The sequence below is a fragment of the Sus scrofa genome, chromosome 1 (genome assembly GCF_000003025.6).
Source record: "Sus scrofa isolate TJ Tabasco breed Duroc chromosome 1, Sscrofa11.1, whole genome shotgun sequence".
In the NCBI taxonomy this organism is placed as follows: domain Eukaryota; kingdom Metazoa; phylum Chordata; class Mammalia; order Artiodactyla; family Suidae; genus Sus; species Sus scrofa.
This window is the reverse complement of record NC_010443.5, coordinates 137630817-137651131: the sequence shown is the minus strand read 5'-3', so window position 1 is coordinate 137651131 and position 20315 is coordinate 137630817. Positions and strand designations below refer to the sequence as shown.

At 48.1% G+C, this 20315-nt stretch overlaps 1 protein-coding gene across 4 annotated transcripts in view; it reads left to right on the top strand.

The window, feature by feature from the left end:
- IGF1R (insulin like growth factor 1 receptor) overlaps positions 1-20315 on the top strand; it is a 307416-nt gene that overhangs the window by 39907 nt on the left and 247194 nt on the right. For 3 of the 4 annotated variants that reach the window (XM_021082915.1, XM_021082918.1, NM_214172.1), the window contains 1 exon segment: positions 12546-13091. In XM_021082915.1, coding sequence (XP_020938574.1) covers positions 12546-13091 — 546 coding nt within the window. 4 annotated transcript variants of the gene reach the window in all.

Genomic DNA, 20315 nt, shown 5'->3' with positions numbered 1-20315 from the left:
TTTTTTTTTTTTGGCAGTCACAACGCCCCATCATCACATACAGAAATTATATCCAATTAAATCTCCTAAGTCTTTTTCACACCTCCTACATTTGTGCATTTCTTTTTTTTGCACCCAAGTGTCCAAATAACATTATTTCCTCTCTATTGCAATTCCAATCTGTTGATCTTTTTAGCTCATGACTGTCATCCAGTGTATTTTCCATCTCTCTTGGAAACTTGTCATGCTTGAATTAGGTAAGCATTTTATCTGTGCCATCATTCAAGTAATTGATAAAAATGTTGAAACATGCAGAAAGAGCCCCATAGCCTTCCACTAGAGACCTTCTCTGGGTCATTGATGAATCAGCACATTGGCAGATGAATTGTACATTTACCAGGCTATTCAAATGTAGTTCCTATTGTCTCACCTTGTCAACAAGGGTATGATGAGATTTTAACAAGGCGATATAGATGAAGTCTTGTGTCCCTACAGTCTACCAATTTAAAAAGTCCTTAGGCATGAAGAAAAAAATTCCAGAAATTCCAAGTCATTGCGGTTTATGATGGTTATGGTTTATGATCCATGGCTTCACTTTGCAGATGTGTTTTTCTTCTATTTCTGCCTTTGGCTGATAATACTAGAGCACAGTGAAGGATTGTTACTATGATGGCTTGGGTGTTGGACTGGTATCTGGAGCAAAGTGGGATTGAACCGCTTGGGAGAAAGGTATTTAGCTAATCTTTTGGAGCCAAGGTCTGGGAGGGCACTAGTATAGGACATCCTCTCCTGGCAGGATGCTGGTTGTGGCTTCCTGGAGGCTGCTGTCTGGGTACCCATGGCACACATGGAAAAATCCTGAGTGCAGAGGGTACCAGATCCTGGTAAAAGTCACAGCAACCTTCAGTGAAGGAGTCAGGCATGAGATCAGCCTCCAGGTGCTCCGATGAGCACAAAAGGGAAGACATAACTGTCCCTTGGAGGAGAGGCAAATATGGAGCAGAATAATAAATGCCAAAGTTGTGGAAGAAACAGAGAGGGAGTGAGGACTTAAGGGCAAGAGGTTGGGGGCGAGGGGCATGCTGGAGTGTGAAGGAATTTCTTGTGCTCATTCCGCTGTGCGTTACAAGGTAAGAGCCGCATGGCAGTATGGATGTGTCTGGCTATAGGAAATGACCTGGAAAGAGCCAGCGTTAGAAAGTTGGTGAACTAGCATGAGAATTCTGCCCTTGAGTCCCATCTGATGATGACACCAGCCACAGTCTAGTTTGCAGGAGTCGTGCCTTGCACATGGAGATTTTTTAGCTTCTGCCCACCTGTCTGACCACTTATAGCCGCTTAGGATGCTCAGAGCCCATTTCCATGGAGATTCTGTGCAGGACTCTTACTGATTTGTGCCCTGAGTTCTCTAGCTGTGCCTGGCCTGGTGGCTCATTTCTTTTTTCTTTTTTCTTTTCTCTTTAGGGCTGTACCCGTGGCACATGGAAGTTCCCAGGATAGGGATTGAATTGGAACTGTAGTTGCCGGCCTACATCACAGCCGTGGCAACATCAGATCTGAGCCATGTCTGCGACCTACACCAAAGCTCAGGCTAACACAGGATCCTTAACTCACTGAGTGAGGCCACCACGGATTGAACCCACATCCTCATGGATCTAGCTGGGTTGAGCCATGATGGGAGCTCCTGGTGGCTCATTTCTAATGCCTGGTCCATGTGTGGCAGAGCTGTGGTCAAATCTGCTTTCCTTCCCCCTGGGTTCTTCTCAGTCCTTGGTGGTGCATGGCCCACGTGGTCTGCTTTTAGCTGTCCATTTACACTTGTGTGACCCACATGGGGGCACAATAAAATGCAGCAAAAGTTTTTGCCCTATGCTTTTAAATAATTGTGGTAAAAAAAGCACATAATGTAAAATTTACCATCTTAACCGTTTTTAAGTGTACACTCATGTTAAGTACATTTGCATTGCTGTATATCCCATTTCCAGAACTCTTTTCATCTTGAAAAGCTGAAACTCTGTATTAAACAAAAACCTCCACCTGCCACATCCAGCATTCTGTTTTCTGTCTCTTTGAACTTGATTACTGTACATATTTGTCCTTTGGTGACTATATAATTTCAGTCAGCATAAAGCCCTCTGGGTTTGTCCGTGTTGTATCAGGTGTTAGAATTGTCTTCCTTTTTAGGGTAGAATACTATTCCATTGTATGCGTTGGCCACACTTGGTTTATCCATCCATCCGTCAATGGACATTTGTTTCCACCTTTTGGCTGTTGGGAATGATGCTGTGGATATGGGCATACAGTCCCCTATACCTTAGTTACTGACTGCTGCTAGAAGAAGCACTTCCAAACTCCGCATACAGTCCCCTATACCTTAGTTACTGACTGCTGCTAGAAGAAGCACTTCCAAACTCCATGTTTTCAGGCTACTCAGGCCCAGGTCCCTCAGTGATCACGCCTTTCCATTGCTTTGTGAGTACCAAGCCGTGCCCCTCGCTGGGGTTTCCCTTGGCTTCTTCAGTGCCTTCTGTTTCAGGCTTCCCTTGGCCTTCCTGCTCTCCCTCAGACTTCACCCTGCCCTTTCTTCTCTGAAATCCCTGCTCCCCCCACCCCCTGCTCACCTGCCAGGGCCCAGCTCAGTGTAGTCCCTGCTGAAGTCAACAGCCTGGTGCATGTCTGTGTGGGCACCCCTGCTGTGGGTGAGTGCTCACCTACTCTCGCGCTGTTGGCCAACTCCCTCTCTGGGCATTGCAGATGGGTGTCCTGTCGTGTTCTGGGTGCTGCTTCTCTGTAGCAGGTGCGGGTTGACTCTAATATCCAGCAGGAGTGTTATCTTTGTCTGAGGGTGCACCCAGCCCAGGTGCTGATCATGGTAGGGTCTCTAAGGTGAGCCCTGTGGGATGAAGCATGGGTGATTAACCTATCAGGAGTGGGTGCTCCATGGAAGCAAGAGTGGGTTGGTTGTATTCACTGCCAGCTTCCTAGCCCCTGGAAGGTATCTATTAGCCCTTGGGAGGTGTTTTCTTTGTTGGAAGAATGAATACATGTAGCTGCATACTCACATCTGAATGGGGAGGACATGGAAGGAGGACATGGAAACACAGCAGTGAAGGACCAACCTCAGGCCAAGTGGTGGAAAGTTAGTGATGGAACAAGAATTACCTGGTCCCAGAGGACTGACCCAGTGCCCTTTCCCTCCAGCAGAGCCCCCTACTCCCATCAGATAAAAAGCTTCCATCAGTTCCAGGCATTGACCTTTAACACCACACCTGTGAAGAATCAAGGAACAGTGCAGAGGAGCAGAGGTGTGGGGTTTCTGCACTGATTATCAGCTTGTTTAGATAACTGGCTAATTGAATGAGTACAGGTCACTTAAGGAAACTGGAACATTGTAGGGCCAAGTTAAAAAAAAAAAACAACTTTTGAAAGGAAGATATGAACTCTAACTGGAATGATATAACATGTTCTACAAAAGCCAGTGTGGGAGAATGGGGGCCACAGGGCCAACTTTTATTTAGAAGGCTTGCCTGGTTCTGAGTAGAACATCCGAAAGCATAGAGAAAGGAAAGAGGAGGCAGACGGAGCCTGGTTTTCCAGGTCAGGTTGCAGTGTGTCTGCTTGCCTCCTTTGGCCCTACCCATCACTTACTGCAGTTCTGGGGGCCCCACAGCACCACCCCTTGGCCACACAGCTCAGGGCGCTGTCTCACCTGCCTGTGTGTGCTGGGTGATGAGGAGGCTGCCTCCACAGGAAGCCCTGGCCATGGGCTCCCACAGGGTCTTTGGGGCCTGAGTGGATGGGTGTAACCAAAGGAGTCTAGTCCCCAGATGTGCTGCTTCATCAGAAAGGCAACCAGCCATTGGAACTGGGGATAATTCGGAAGGATTGGAGGTTCTCATAATGGTGCTTTTGAAATATAGAGACTTAGAGAGGATATTAGGCTCTCGATATTTTGAGATCAGAAAGGAATTTGGAGTAACCATCAGAGCAGGCAAAGTTGTTTTTATGAAGACCCAGGAAAACAGTTGGTGCACCTCCGTTGAAGCAAATACAGCTTCATTCTTTACCAATCTGGCTCCAGATGCTCTATGTGGCAGGGACACTGAGCCTTGTGTTCCCTCCAGTCCTTGAATTAATTCCCGGTAAAGTTTCCATTCCTTCATTGGCCAGGCAGGATGTAAACATCTCACCCGACTTTGTGAGTTCTTTGCCACATCGTAGTATTCTGTTTTCCTGTTCAGAGCCTTTGGGGACTGCGTTGTACCTTGTACGTGTGCATGGGTTCTTAGGTGATGTTTATGTTACGGTAGACATGGCTCTTATGTGGGGCAGTGATCTTGTTCACTGCACACTGAAAATTACACTTAATTTTTTACCACTGTCCCCAAAGTCACCTGTGTAATGCAATTCCTTGCATTCTTGAGATGGCCTTTAGTTATTGAATGTGTCAGGTGGCCTGGACTGCCTTCTGTGTAAAATATAAATGTACATACACGATGTAAACACAGTTCTCCTTGATATATGAAGATAAAAGGCTTAACGTGAATTGTGTCTGTTTACATTTACATGGAAAATTCCACTATAACAACCTCTGGAGTATTAGCAGTATTTGTTATTACAACATTGTTTCCCCCCCCCCATCTCTGACTTTTTGGTTAATTGTAGAATACTGAGAAGTGGGTAGAAAGAAACCCAGGCCCTGCCTTCCCTGAACACATGGAGAGGGTGCCCCTTGACTCGGGAAAGGGGCTATAGACTCAACAGTCATGGGCGGATTGGGGCGTTGGGGGGGCCACATCTCCACCCCATCTTCCTTCTGCTTTGCTGTGCTTCATGCGTCGTGTCTATGGGATGACTGGAGATTTTCCAGTAGACTGAAGAGCAAATTAAGAACTCTGGGTGCACAGGCTTTTCCTGGGCCATGTAGCAGGTGTGGAGTACAAGGAGGGGTAGTGACAGGTGGGGGGTGTTTAGAGGATTATTTCCTAGGGCACTGGTTCTCACAGGGTGGTACCCAGGCCAGCAGGATCAGCATCATCTAGGCACTTACTAGAAGTGCAAGTTCATGGGCTCCTGAGTGCTTTATTTACCCAGCCCTCCATGTTGTTCTGATGCATGCTTAGAATTTTGAAGACCATCTTCCAAACTGCAAAATGAAGTTGACCTCCTAAGCACTTGGCTCATTCTGTTTTCTAGCGGCTGCCCTGCTGGTACCTTTGTTCTTTGCCCTGTCACACAGGCTGTAACCCTGGGGATCCCCTGAGCTGCCACCAGCCACCTCCAGATGGGTGGTGTGGTAGATGCCCCCTTCCCTGTCTTTGGTGGCAAGACTCTGGTCATCTTTCAGATTGTCCTCAGGGATCCCAACCTCTGAGATGGTTTCCTGAGCTCCCAAGAGGTGGGGAGTCCTGGGCCCCCAAGTCCTATTCATTGACTATTACAACTTTTATCTCATTTAACTTGCCACTGACTCAAGAGATGGTCGCTCTGTTTCCTGGTACAAAATTCAGTTACACATGAATCCTCTTTTGACCTCTTGAATCTGTGTGGCTTTCACAGCATGGGTCTAAAGAGGGTTTTTGTAATACTGAGTTATTGGTTCCAAAGAATTAATTTTAAGGGAAGTAAAGAACTCCCATCATGGGCCACCAGCCAGGATCAAGATGTTTTGTGATGTTGGATTTTACCAGCAGAAGCAGAGCTGACAATTGGCTCCTGAATGTGGTTTTCTTTCATTATCTGCCTGTAGACCTATAGGAAAGCGATGCTAATTATGCTTCCCAATGTCTTCTGCTTCCAGCCACAGCCAAGACTTTCCCATATTAGAAGGGTTGATCAAAGTGGAAACATTTTAAATAGATAAATGCCTGTGCTATTCTTTCATGGAAATGGTGTCAGAAGGCTAACCGACACTTTTGCTCCTTTCCCCCCTTTCTTGTGTATGAGTAGTATTTAGATTGGGACAACACAGTAGATGAATGTTTTTATTAACATTTAATTTACGCAGTCACAGTGCCTCAAGCTTATTACTGTCAATAGGAATATACAAGTCCTTATCAGCTCCTGTGACAGCTTTTGTTGGGTAGGTATGAATAACCCATTTTGCAGGTGTGGAAAATGAGGCTTAGAGGCAGGAGGGCTGTGACCTGTTGAGGGCAAGAGCCAGGCCATAGCACTCTGGGGCTCAGACCTGAGTCACCCCATTTTTTCTTTTTCTAGGACTCAGGATTGTGTTTAATGTAGAGCATAAAATAGATTTATAATTGAGTTTTTCGTGTAGCTATCCCAAATACTTAGATACATGGCATTTCGGGGTTTTCTCAACCAAAGGCTTGGCTTTTCTTTCTTTTTTTTTGGTCTTTTTAGGGCCACACTCATGGCATATGGAAGTCCCCAGGCTAGGGGTCGAATCGGAACTGTAGCTGCCGGCGTATGCCACAGCCACAGCAATGTGGGATCCAGGCCGAGCCTGTGACCTACACCACAGCTCAGAGCAACACCAGATCCTTAACCCACTGAGTGAGGCCAGGGATTGAACCCACATCCTCACAGGTCCTAGCTGGGTTCATTACCACTGAGCCATGATGGGAACTCCATGCTTTTCATTAGCCCTTCTTATGTGAGCAATTCTTAGGGATTTATTTTCCAGATATATATAGTTCCTTTATGGCATTCACTCAAGTCCGCAGGAAACTCTACCTTTTGATGTTTTAAAACTACCTAGGAACTTGGGGGAGGGGGTAATATTTCTTTCAATGGAAAGACTTTATTTAAAATGGTATTCTAGAGGAAGTGAATTCTACCCCGCCTTCACTGGCGTGGGGCTTGCCAGCCTATTTCCCTCCCTCTGTGGTGGCCGGACCTAGGTACCCAGGCCACCTCCGGCCTCCCCAGTCCTTGCCCTCCCCCATGCCCATGCCCCTCTTCCCCGCATTGGCCGTCCTCCATCTGCTTCAGTTGTGCTGTCACTTTTCACTGGCTTTGGGGCTGCTGCACAGGCCCCCGTCCCCACCTTCCAGCTGTGCACTTCCTCTCTGCTTCCTGCTTGCCTGTGATTCCAGGAGCTTCGATGATTCTTTCCAGGCCAGGCTGAGAGCTCACATTCCCATGCCTTTCTTAAGGGTTGCAAGTTCTTCAGCTGTCTGTGGTTTTGCAAAGGAGAAGGCAGTGTTTTATGCTCCCCTTTTAATCATCAATGAGTATAGCAAGGGCGTGCCTCTCCTTCCTACACTGCTTGGAACACTCACTCCCTCAATGCCTGTATTATTTCGTGGCATAAGCGAGGCATGTTGTTTTCTTTTTCCTGTTGGCGGAAATAAGGTCTCACCACAATAAAGTCTGAGCAGTGTGCTATCCCTCACGGTCCAGCTGGGTTTTCCCTTCTTCTGTTCCTATCACAAAACACCCCAGACACCGGCAGTGTCACTCACAGAATCCAGAACCACTGGTGGCTGGGTCCTGCCTTGCACATTGTAGCTTGGGCTTGTCTTCTTTTCAGAAATAAATGGGAAGTTTCTTCCTACTTTTTTCCTTTCTTCTATAAATGGGGAAAAAGTGTCCAGGGTGGAGGCAGCTCTTTCATTGGAAGAAGTTGTTAGTTCTCGCCCTGTAGTATGACTTCTGTGCACAGAATGGTCTACACTGACCGTGGTGGGGAACCAGGAGGCAGAGGGAATGTGATTCTTCCCTAGTGTCCATTTTGGTGGCCATATAAAACTTCAGCGAACTTCAGTTATGAGCCCTCCTGCTCTTTCCCTGGGTACTGAATTTTCTGGTCTATTGGAAATGATAGCACAAAAATTGGTGCTAACACTTCATAATATGATCTGACCCATGTTGAATACCAGCATAGATTGCGTGCAAATGCTCCTCTATAAAAATTTCTGTTTATCATTTAGAAGCAAACTAGTATACTTAATTTATAATGGCATAGAAGAAATATGAACTTTTAGGCTGGGCATAGGAAGAAATAAATAGTGTAAAAGAAAAGAAAAAGACTTTCATTTTGAGTCACTGGCCTGAAACTGGGAGTACTCTGTGGGCAAATACTCGACAGAGACCTTGTCTGCTCCATTTTACCTCAGGCTGACTTAACTCAAGAGTGGGAACCGGAGTGTTCCCTAGTGACTCAGCAGGTTAGGGATCTGGCGTAGTCACTGCTGCAGCTTGGGTTGCTGCGATGGTGCAGGTTTGATTCCTGGCCTGGGAACTTTTGCATGCCAGAAAAAAAAAAAAAAAAAGAAAAAGTGGGAACCAGGATACAAGGCTCACTTCTGCCCTCAGCCAGGCAGCATATCTTTACTGGAGCTGCTGTGTGCCCGATGTTAGGCCTGGGAGACAAGGAAAAAACAAACAGTGCAGAGTCTCTGCTTTCAGTGGGAGAAACAGACAGCAGTCACTCAGTTAAACACATCCTTTCAGGTACCAACACTTTTCAGACATGAAAAGTGCTTTGAAATGGATGAAATAGAGAAACAAGGTGGGGGGGGACAGAATGGGGGGCTGGTGAAGCTAGGGTGTTTGGGCAAAGCTCCAAGGAGGTGACATTTGAATGGTAGCCCTGTGATGGGAATGAGGCAGCTGTGTGAGGGGGTGGGGGAGGGGGGTGGTACCCGACAGCAGGGTATGAGGGAAGGAGTGTGGAGGCCACAGTATGCTGAGCAGGAACATACTAGAGAAGAGGCAGAGGCGGGTGGGATGGCCAGGAAAGTGGAGGCTGGGTCCTGGGGAGGGGTTTCCTGTCATCCAGGCTGGAGGTGATGGTGGCTCAGGTCAGAGTGAGAGTGGTGCATGAAGACAGACGTGGAAGAAGGCACCCTTGGTACATATGTGTCAGTGGCGTGTGTACCAAGTGCGAGTGCTGCTTCATGCACCGGAGATAGAATCATGGGCTAAATAGAAAATAACTACCAGCCCTCCTGGAGCTGACGTTGTGGTGGGAGTGGTCAGCATGAGAAAGAGGCCAGAGCTAGTCCTGCGCAGGGTAGACACATCCTAAGAGGGTGCGGGTGGGATGGTAGAGGAACTGTGGGCTGAGGAAAGGGGGGCGTCGTGGCGGGAAGGGCATTCGAGATCCTCACAGGTTTAGGAGCTGGAGCTCAGAGGATGTTTTTTTTTTTCCAGCTTTATTGCAATATCATTGACAGTAATATATGACATAAACATATATTTAAGGTGTACAAAGTGAGGATTATATACCTGTATACATTGCAAAATGATCACCATGGTAAGGTCAGTTAGTACCTCCAACCCCTCACAAAAAATGTGATTTCTGCATGTGTCTGGTGATAATATTTAAGATCTATTCTCTTAACAACTTTCAAGTCTGTAATACAGTTTTGTTCACAACAGTCACTAAGCTGTGACTTAGCTCCAGAATTTGAGCATTTGTACCCTTGGACCAACATCTCGTCCTGCCCTGGCAACTGCCATTCTACTCTATGTCCATGAGTTTGGCTTTTTGAGATTCCACATATAAGTGTCTTTGTCTGACATTTCAGTTAGCATGAGGCCCAAGAGGACACGTTGCTGTGTGGTGTGAGCAGGGAGAGAAGAATCAAGAAGGACTCTTTGATTTTTAATGTGAGCAGTTCAGGGACTGGAAGTGTCATTGACAAATATGGAAGCTTGGGAGGTGGGGGATGCAGGGGTCAGCAAGTTAATTAGACTCCTAAGTGGAGCTCTGGAGTAGGCAGGTGGATATACAACTGCAGAGCTCACGGCAGTCTGGACCCAGCTTTGAGAACCATCCAGTGTCTGAGAGGCATAGGAAGCCTCTTACCTGTGGGTGAGGACAGAGGCCAGCATGTAAAGGTCAAGTTGAGAGGAAGGGTGGTGGTGGGCATGGGGGTCAGAGGGGCCTAGAGAAGGAGGCAAGGCCAGAAGCCTCTGAAAGGGTCTGGAGCTTTCATTGCCTTTGGTAATGTCACTGGGGGCTTTGCTGACCTATTTGGTATCATGACTGGGGCAGGAGCTCAATTGGCATGGGTTGGAGGCCACCAGTTGGTGAAGATGTGGAGAGCTGGAACTCTCCAAAAATGGTTGGTGTCTTTCAGATGTGTCCTTTTATGAAAGACCTGACTCCTCAAATCAACTTCCTCCCCTTCCCAGGTGGCAGTGGCATTACATGGCAGGAGGTATTTACGAGAGTGTCCCATCCAGGGAAGCATCCAAAGCTCTCAGCACAGCCTCTCTCTGGCATGTGGGAGTTCTCAGAGTGCTGGTTTCCCCCATGCTCTTCTCTGTCTTGGACACTTTTTTTTCTCAACAGTAAAAGGAGGAGATTGGGCACAATGAAGTTTCCAGTTCTGGGTTCTCAAGCTTTGCCTGCTCCCCAGCCCTGGGTTTCCCCTTCCTCCTCCTCCCTGCCCCCACGCCTCTGTCCAGTTTCTACCAGAGACTGTAACCCTCCTGGACTCTCCTCCCTTTCCCCTCATTTCCTCCCCTTTGGTTCTGTCTTGCACTTGATCACCAGATTAATCCTCCCCAAACCCACCTTACTTGGGCTTTCTCTCACCCTAGAGCCTTGAGAGAAGCTTTGCTTCTGAGATGAACATTCCCGTGCCCACCTGTGATCCTTTATGACTTGAGCTCTGGTGGACTCCCTTCCTTGGCTCTCCTCTGTACTCCTGGTCATCAAACCGGCTGCCCCTTGAATGTATCTTGTTCTGCTTTTTCTCTCTGGAACGTTATACCCAGTTATAAATCCCACCCATCCTTCAGCAGCCAGTGCATGCGCATGTGATGGAAAGGACCGTCTCTCTGCAGGAAGCTCCAAGGCTACTCCATCTGGCCTGCTCAGATCCACTCACATCTAAAGTGGCCCTGCAGTGTGCGCTCTGACCACTTCCTGCCTCACCTGACAGTTGTTTGTCATGGGTCTTAGTTCCTACCTCCACAGCGAGTCGCCTCTGAGGGGAGGACACTGCTGCTTTACATCTCCTGCAGTGCCATCCATGTTGGGTGCTTCACAAATTAGCAAATTACACCAGTCAGAAAACATCACATAGCCTGGGAAGCAATAATGGAAAGTTTTGGAATTGCTAAATCCTAAGAAAGGATGTTAACCAAGGGATTTTCTTTGCATGCATAGCTGGAATTTGAAGAATAAAAATTTCCAGTATTACAGCTATTTTATCAAAAGCCTTTAAAATCTGAAAGTGCCTTGGTCCAGTAATTCTACTTCTAGGGCTTTATCCAAAGAAGATAGCTTGGCTATCTGCAGAGAATGTCCATCAGAGTATTGTTTATGATGTGAAAAAAAATGGGGATAACCTAAATAGAGGATAGTTAAAAAAAAAAAAAAAACGAACTCATGGTTCATATTCATATCCTGGAATTACTGTCCCCTTCTTAAAATGGTGCTGTAGAAGGACATTTATCGACTTGGTTAAATGTTTATATGAAATGAAGGAAGTATGTTTAAAAACATATTATTGTCCAATTTCCTTTATATTACAGAGAAAAGATAATTGGCATAGGTAGTGATATCTTTAGATATTGGTATTATTGATGACTTTGCTATCTATTATCTAACCTTTCTGCAGGAAGCGTACTTTCTTGATTAATAAAACACTTTATGGGAGTTCGCATTGTGGCAGAGTGGAAACGAACCCGACTAGTATCCATGAGGATGCGGGTTCTATCCCTGGCCTTGCTCACTGGGTTAAGGATATCTGGCATTGCCTGAAGCTGTGGTGTAGGTCACAGGTAGGGCTCGGATCCCACGTTGCTGTGGCTCTGCCATAGACCAACAACTGTAGCTCTGATTTGACCCTTAGCCTGGGAACTTCCATATGTTGTGGGCGCAGCCCTAAATAAGCAAAAAAAAAAAAAAAAAAAAAAAAACCAAAAAAAAAAACCCACACCAAAAAAAAAAAACCCACTCTATTAAAGTTGAAATATATACCTCTTTTATTCATGTAAGTTGCATGTTCTTATCTTTCTGCTAAGTTAGCCTTTCTGTCTACATTCATGCAGTACTGGAGAGAGCCCAAGGCTACTTGCCCACATCAAATGGTAGTAAGAAGCATGGGAGCATGTTTCTTGGGGGTCTTGACCTCCCAGGTCACCGTGACCCTTCTCCAGTGTGTACTTAACTGCTTGGTGTCCTTGAGGTTGGCTGCAGTAGTGGGTTGTTGTCACTTGGCTGCTGAGATGTTTGTTCAGGCACAGGGCACTGACGCCCTGCAACAGCGATGTGGAGTGCGCAGCCTGGTCTGGGTTGCGACCTTGACATTCCCCTTTGCTCCTGCGCGACCCTGTGCTCTAAGCCATGGTTTGCATGCTAGTGGGACAGGAATGGCATCTCCCACAGCAGTGAGTGTGTTGCCTGGCACCTGGTCCAGAGGAGACACTTCCTAAATGACAGCTGACTGGTTAGCTCCCCAGATAGTCCACCTGCAGCCACAGCCACGGTGTTCCACAGTGAATAAATGGGTCTTATTTCTTTAATAATAATATAGATTTCCTGAAAACTGGCCAGATTGTGGGTTGGGAAGTAGTTTTTAAATAGTGGGTTCCTCTTAACTGAGATCCACCCCGCCTCCTCTCTTGTCTCTCTGCAGTCTGCGGGCCGGGCATTGACATCCGCAACGACTACCAGCAGCTGAAGCGCCTGGAGAACTGCACGGTGATCGAGGGCTACCTCCACATCCTGCTCATCTCCAAGGCTGAGGACTACCGCAGCTACCGCTTTCCCAAGCTCACGGTCATCACCGAGTACCTGCTGCTGTTCCGTGTGGCTGGCCTTGAGAGCCTTGGCGACCTCTTCCCCAATCTCACGGTCATCCGCGGCTGGAAGCTCTTCTACAACTACGCCCTGGTCATCTTCGAGATGACCAACCTCAAGGACATCGGGCTCTACAACCTGAGGAATATTACCCGGGGGGCCATCAGGATCGAGAAGAATGCCGACCTCTGCTACCTCTCTACGGTGGACTGGTCCCTGATCCTGGATGCCGTGTCCAATAACTACATCGTGGGCAACAAGCCCCCTAAGGAATGCGGGGACTTGTGCCCAGGGACGCTGGAGGAGAAGCCGCTGTGTGAGAAGACGACCATCAACAACGAGTACAACTATCGCTGCTGGACCACGAACCGCTGCCAGAAAAGTAAGATGATGTAACCGCAGCATCCCTCCCGCTTCTCTCCTGCCCCCTCTCCCTCACCCTCCTTCCTCTTCTGAACGCAAAGTTCTGCTGGGCAGGTGTGGTTGTATTGCATTTGGATGTAGGGTCTTGGGGGCATTTGTGGATGCCAGACTGTGGCCTGGCCAAGAATCATCCACCACACTTCCAGGCTAGAAGCTCTCGGACCTTCCACTTTGCATTTCTGATGAGAAGGGTGATCCGCGGTGCTCGAGAGGCTAGGCCCTGGCGGGGTCAGGAGCTGCACTCTTCTATCCTTTGTGTGAAAAAATATTTTTGGTAATGCAGCCCTTCCTTAGCATGAGTGCACCTGGAATATGGTGGAATAAAGGAAGTGTAAAGGGCTGATTCACATCCTGTGAAAGTGGTCTTTGATCTTGAATGGTGACATTACCATGCTTAGGCGTCCTGGTTTATGATGGAGCAGAGCCACGATGGCGGGGGTGAGGGAGCCCCAGAACAGTTTCCAGGAGGCCCAGGCTCAGGCTGTCCTTGCAGGTGGCTGTGCAGCCGGGCACATTTGTGTACCCCTGGCTTCCGTTTCCTTTCTTTTCCACCTCTTTCTTGAAGAGTTGTGCAGATCTTACAAAATTACTTAGTGAAAGAACTCTGAAGTGTGTGTACTGCTCTTGGGGTCCGGTGGTGGTGTTTGGAAACTTCTCATTTATATATCTGCCGTGTGCTTAGTTTCCTTTGAGTATAACTGATTGTGATCAATACTGTGAGCACCAGGTTGTTTGGTAATGAAGTGTGACTCTGGGCCTTTATCTTACTGCTTTCAGGGATGTTTAGGTCTATGGGCCAGGAAGGTTCCCCTCACTGGTTGGAAGGCAGTGTAGTAGCTATAAATAGCTATTTAATGGTTGGCCCAGTGAGAGACCCGAGGAGCCTGTGTACTCTAGCTAGTCACGGTGAGCCAAGAAATCCCAAATTGGTAGGCTTGCTTAAACTGTGAAGTGTGTAAAATAAACAAACCAAAGGCCAGACCCCACAGGTAGCCTTGTTTCAGTTCCCCGCCAGCCAGGGCGGCAGCAGAGAAAGGATGGTTGCTTGGACCCAGCGCATGCTTTCAGGCTTCCTATCATTTGGTCAGCGGGGACGTGAACGCTGGTTTAGTCAGGGAGCTACGATCTGAACTTTGAGGAGCTGAGAACACCATCAGGCCACTTGGAGATCCCTGTTGGCTAAGGTTGGGGAAAGTATTGTGTTAAAAGTCGCATTTGTGATTGATTAAAATGGTACCCTATCATTAGGTTACCCGCCGGTTTTGGAAAACAACAAAAAATATTTTCAAGTAGTCTTGACATTTAAAAATTTCATTTTGAAAGAAAAAGGCATCATCAAGGGAGGTGTCGTGTTGTGGAAAGAGCCTGGATGATCTTGGACCAGCCTGCCCTTCTGGGCTATAGTTGGGCATGTTTAGAATGTTCCACTGGGCAGCCCCATCTTACTTCTTAGTGTGGATCAAATGTTTGTGCAAAACTGTTTTGAAAACTCATAAGCTCTGTACAAAAGGGAGGCGTTCTTTAAAAAGTCATTAGGTGGGCACTTGTTCAGTGATTCATCCAGTATTTATTTAGGTCTCACTGTGGACTCAGGGCTGTTTCTGGCCAGCTGTTTGTTGAAGGAGCCGGGAGCAGGGGTGAGGCGTGAGTTCTGGGCCCAAATCTGGTGGCCATGACTGGAAATGAGCATGTAATTTAAACTTGGCTTTGCCCTCAGTTTCTTCATCTGCAAAATGGGACAGACCCTGGGCTGTCCTCATAGGGCTGTTGGAAGATTAGAAAGAGAAAGAGGAAAAGCTCCATGAGACAGGACCAGGGGATAGAAATTGAGCCTTGATGCTGCTGTGTCTGATGCTGACGGGCCTGCTGGCCGAACACCCGCTTCCCCAAGGCCACACCCTGCGGCCTTTTCCCTGGCCAGTTGTCTCAGGCCTGCCGATGTTTTCCTGTGATTTCACAATGGAGTATTTATTTAAAATTAATAACAGTGCTCAGGGAACTTGTCTTCCCTTCACTTTGACCTGAAAACTCAAGCATAGGCAGGTTTCTTGGAGATTTTTCTAGTTGAATCAGAACTCTTTCCTGTGCATAGATTCCCTTGAGATCTGCGCTGTCCTGTATGGCAGCCACTAGCCACACATGTCTTGCTGAGTACTTGAACTGTGGCCTGTTCTAATTGAGATTTCCTTTAAGTGTAAAATACACACTGGATTTCGAAGTGTAGTATGGGGCAGTTGGGGGGGGGGATGCGGGGGCGTGGTGCGCGGGGTGAGGGGAGTAAGATATTTCCATAATATTTTTATTACATTTTAAAATTATAATTTAGATATGAGGTTAAATGAAATATATTACTACCACTAGTTTCACCTGTTTCTTTTTGCTTTTTATTGTGATTCCTAGAAAATTTGAAATTACACATGTAGCTTGCATTCTAATTCTTTTGGAGAGCGCTGTTTTAGAGCATGCCTTTGAAAGCCCTGGGTTCTTCCCTACATCATCTCTCTGGCTGGTCCTACACCTCTCCAGCCAGAATGCTTAGAGATCAATTGAGGATCCAGGTGAACGGCATTAGGTCCAAACAGAATGTCTGCCTTGGGGGTCCACGTAAGTGTTAAGATGGCTATTTTTAAAAATTTAGCATAGGAGTTCCCTGGTGGCTCAGCAGGTTAAGGACTTGGTGTTGTCATTGCTGTGGCTTAGGTTTGAGCCCTGGCCTGGGAACTTCTGTGTGCCATGGGTGCTGAGTGCCTCCTCCCCCCAAAAAAATGGTTAAGCATAGAAGAATCCCATTCCATTATTCTTCCCAGGGCTGGCTACGGATAGAAGGGGAACATTTGGAGAGGTGCGTCAAGTCAAGGATGTGTGTGAAGTTTTTGACACAATGGAGAAACACCCAATTATGTAGCGCTGATAGGCAGTTTTTACTTGATGCTCTCCTTTCAGCTCCCTCGTGTAGACGGAGGCTTTGCGGTGGCAGGCAGTTCCACAGACAGCGCCATGAAGGAAATGACTACGCTATGGGTTCTCTGCATGCTTCTGTGTTTCTCTGTTGTTTCACGATTTTGAGGGGTGATTTTATGCAGGCTTGAGTTATTCATTCCTAAAAAGTGATTGACCCTTAAGAAAAACTGTGTATGGCTTTTTCCTTTCCTGAAAATGTAGCTGGTGCCCCTCACATGTGGCACTGTTGATTCCTTCATCCATGCCCTCAGATATCACTTCCGTCTCTCTTACCTATGCAGCTGTCTCTTTTCTGGCTCCTTTTCCGTGTCCTGTCTTTAGCAGCTGGTATTCTCCAGAGTAACACCCGGGGCCTTCTTTCTCCTGTCCTATTGCCGCAGAATAGCTCCCCACTGCTTCAGCATCCTCCTGTCTGCATGGGCCATGCAAATAACTCTCTGTGAGCTCTCTACCCTGTATGCATTTATGTCTGGACCACCATGGGCGTTTCAGTGTCCAGTGGTCCTTCCTGGCTTCTCCCTTCCAGCCCAGGGCTTTTCTTTCATCCCCTCTCTGCATGGGCAGCATTCTTGTTCTCCTGGTTCCCATGTCAGACACTTGGGTACCATTTGGATGCTTCCTTCTCCAACTGGACACCAAGCCCTTACCGTCTGAAATGTTTCTCTGATCTGCTGTCCTCCACTTCCCCCTCTGCCCAATCAGTGAGTGACACAGCCTCTCCCCAGCCTCCCTGCTTCTCCACCTTGGCCTGGTGACCTTCCCTACAAGCACTCTGACAGAGAGCCACCTCCCAGTCCCCTCATGAGAGCCTGTAAAACCCTGCAAAACTGGGCCATGCACTTGGTGTTCCGCCTGTAGTGTCCTTCCCCACGGTGGTGTTCTTTCCCCCTGAGCAGCTGGCCACCACTGGCCAGCAGATGCCTCACCCATTGGCAGAGGACCGCAGGGCTTGGTGGGAAGCTGGTGAGCCCATCCCGAGGAGGAGAAGCCTGCCTGTGGTGCTGGGTGAATTCTGGGTGTGTCCTTCAGCTCTTGGCCTGGGTGGCTGTCACCCCAGAGGTGAGCACACACCTGCTTTGTGGAAGATTGATTGTCAGGAAGATATATTTCCCCCTTGCCCAGAGAGCAGTGTGGAGCAATAGTCCTTAGCAAGCCAAAAGACTCGAGGATTATGAAATGTGGATGTCTCCCGTGTCATTTTCACGGCCCTTCCTCCCCAGAGGTTCCCCAGACCAGCTCTTAACTGGCAGGGAGCGTCAACCATGGATGGTAGCTCTTCTTTCTCCTGCCCTGCAGAATGACTCAAGGCCAAAGATGATGGAGAAATGGGGGGAACCATCTTCAAAATTGAAGTGTGCCCTGGGGTGCCATTCATTTATTCACTGGAGGCCAGCCACATCCAGGGAGGAGGGAACAGGGGTGAACTTTCTCCAGGTACCTGTGGTTAGTTCTCTCCCTGCCCAGCGCATTGCCTAAGTGTGCCTGGGGTTTCCTTGCCAGGGGGCTTTCTGGTGCTTGATTTCAAGTATCGAATTAGCCCCCGCTACCCCCCTCCCCCAAGAATCCAAAAACATATTGCTGAACTTAGTCTCCAAGTACTTTGTAACTTCTTAGGGTGAACAGCTTGTGGTCCACTCAGATCGCTGTATTGCCTGTGAACAGGCCCGGTCTTTGCCAGGAAATCCACAAAGTCGACAAGCCGGGCCATGTTGGAAGCTGGCTTTGCTGGTGGTGAAGGCTTACTTCAATTAAAAGGGCATTGACTGGAACAGTGGTCCTGGAGTTTGTTTGAGTTCCTACCGCCTTTAAAATGAGAAACCAGGAAAACAGCAGATTGGAGTTAAAAGGCAGGAAATGGCTTCCTTTATTGACAAAAGCAAAGCATTTTACTGCCATCTCACTGATGGGGTCAAAGACTTAAAATGAAGGCAGGTGGTATAAAAAAGAGAATTCTACATTTTTTAAAGCCCCAGACAGGTTCTCATGTTTTTGTTTATCCGAATCTCCTCACAAGGGTGGTATTGTTGTATGGGGTGGAATTGCCCCACTTCCTCATTTGCTTATAGATTGCTATGTTGGGGCCACCAGGTAAGAGTGGAGGACTTGTTTAAGTGCTTGTAAATCACCTGCTGGACCGAGGTAAGGGGGAGGGGGGCACAATTTCTCTGCCCTGAGACCCCATGCATGTGATATGCATTATTTCATCTTAACACTTCTTTTGTAAGTTCAAGCCGCCCGTAAGGATCTTTCTGTGAAATGCTGTCTGCTGCCGGGTCCTGCATGGGCTGGCCCCCCCACTGCCAAGGTGGGCCAGGGTCAGGGCCTGCCTGTCCATGTGGGGCCGGCAGAGGTCTGAGTGGCCTGCAAGGAGGGGCAGGCCATCCAGCAGGCTCTGGCTTGTGTGTTGCTCGGAGCTTGTCTCTTTTCCCCTGGAAGGCCCCTGCTCTGGTCAGCTGCTCCTGGTGTGGGGGTTTCTTTATTTAGAAGGGGGTCACATGCCCCTGGGCCTCATTTCTATGCCTTTTATAGTCACGCGTGGAGATAGCATTCTCTTCTCCCTGACTGGCGACCCTGTTACCAGAATGGAGAGGCAGCCTGTGCCCATGGTTCCCTGGGACCCTCTTAGCCCACCCCACCTCTCAGTTCCTGAGACTTGTTATTGAAAGGCTTTATTCTTGGCCAACTGTCACCTAATTAAGGTGTCACTCTCCTGGGCTCCCTTCAGAAGTTTGTTTTTTTATTAGGGATCTCAGCTTAGAGACTTCAGAGCTTTTAGAATAATTCTCCTAGGGTGATATTTGCAATTCTAGGTATTTGGCAAATAGCTGGAGTCCCTTCCCATCTCATCAGTTAAGCTTGCTTGTAAGGCTCTTCTGGTTTCTTCCTACCCCTAAAAAGTCTGTTTCTTTTGTTGCATTAATATTTCAATCTTGCTTTTCTTGTGTGTATGCCAGCGTGACATTCTCTGCTAGAGTGGGGATGACGTGGGACGTGTGGGCCCGTGGCTAATCTTGTCCGGTATTGCATTGCTCAACTTGAGTGCACAGGGTGGTTTAGGACTTAGATTTGGCTTGTGGTGGAGCTGGGAGCCATGACTTGGAAACACGCCTCCTTCTAGCATGTGGTGTGACTCCAGGACTTAGACTGCACGAGGCGGGGTCTCTGACACCATCCTTGGGGTGGAGTGTTCCACTCTGACTTGGAGGGAATGAGAGAAGTCTAGGTGTCCCGGGGATGCCAGTGGCAGAAGATGGGATCTTTCTGTCTACGACACATAGGCTATTAAACAGAAGAGGCATCTGTTTATCACTGTGCCTAACTTGGGAATATGGCTTTAAGACCTTAAGACATTATGCAGAAGAAGGAACCGCAGGTGGAGATCCAAAATCTAGACCATTCTGGGCTCTGCCACTGGCTCACATTTGCCTGGGGTGGGCATGGTGATGGGAGCAAGGGGTCTTGTCTAGTCCTGATAGCCTGTCTCCATCTCTGGAGGAGCAGGGACCTCAGAGCCTCTGTAATAACCGTGTGAACCCTGTGGCAGGAGGAGGCAGTGGGGCTGTGAGCCCTCCTCAGAGTTCGGGGGTGGGGCAGTTGTCATCTCAGGTCAAGGAGTGATGGGGACTTCTGGGGCTTGTGTAGGTAGGGAAGAGTGACCATACAGGAAAGATTATGAACCTTCAGGGTCAGCTCAGCTGCTGTTCTTCACTTCCCAGGGGGTCATGGGCCTGGCCAGGACCACTCTCCTGGGATTCCCAGCGTTTCCATCCCCAACAGTGCTGTGAAGCCCATGAGGGCAGCTGTCACCATCACGTGCCTGCCGCCTTCTACTTGACTGGTCTTCAGGCATGTTTAGGGGGCCCTGCACCTGGAAAGTGTGGTTTTACCCCTTGAACTGGACCAGCATGGCATTTTTTTTCTTTTCAGGGCTGCTCCTGTGGCACATGAAAGTCCCTGGGCTAGGGCTTGAAGAGGAGCTGCAGCTGCCGGCCTGCGTCACAGCCACAGCAACATGGGATCCGAACTGCATCTGCAACCTGTGCCACAGCTCACAGCAATGCTAGATCCTTAGCCCACTGAGTGAGGACGTGGATCGAACCTGCATCCTCATGGGTACTAGTTGGGTTCTTAACCCACTGAACTACAGTGGGAACTCCCCATCATGGCATTTAAGATTGAGATTTTGTATAAAATGGGATTTAAAAAAACTAACACATTCCTA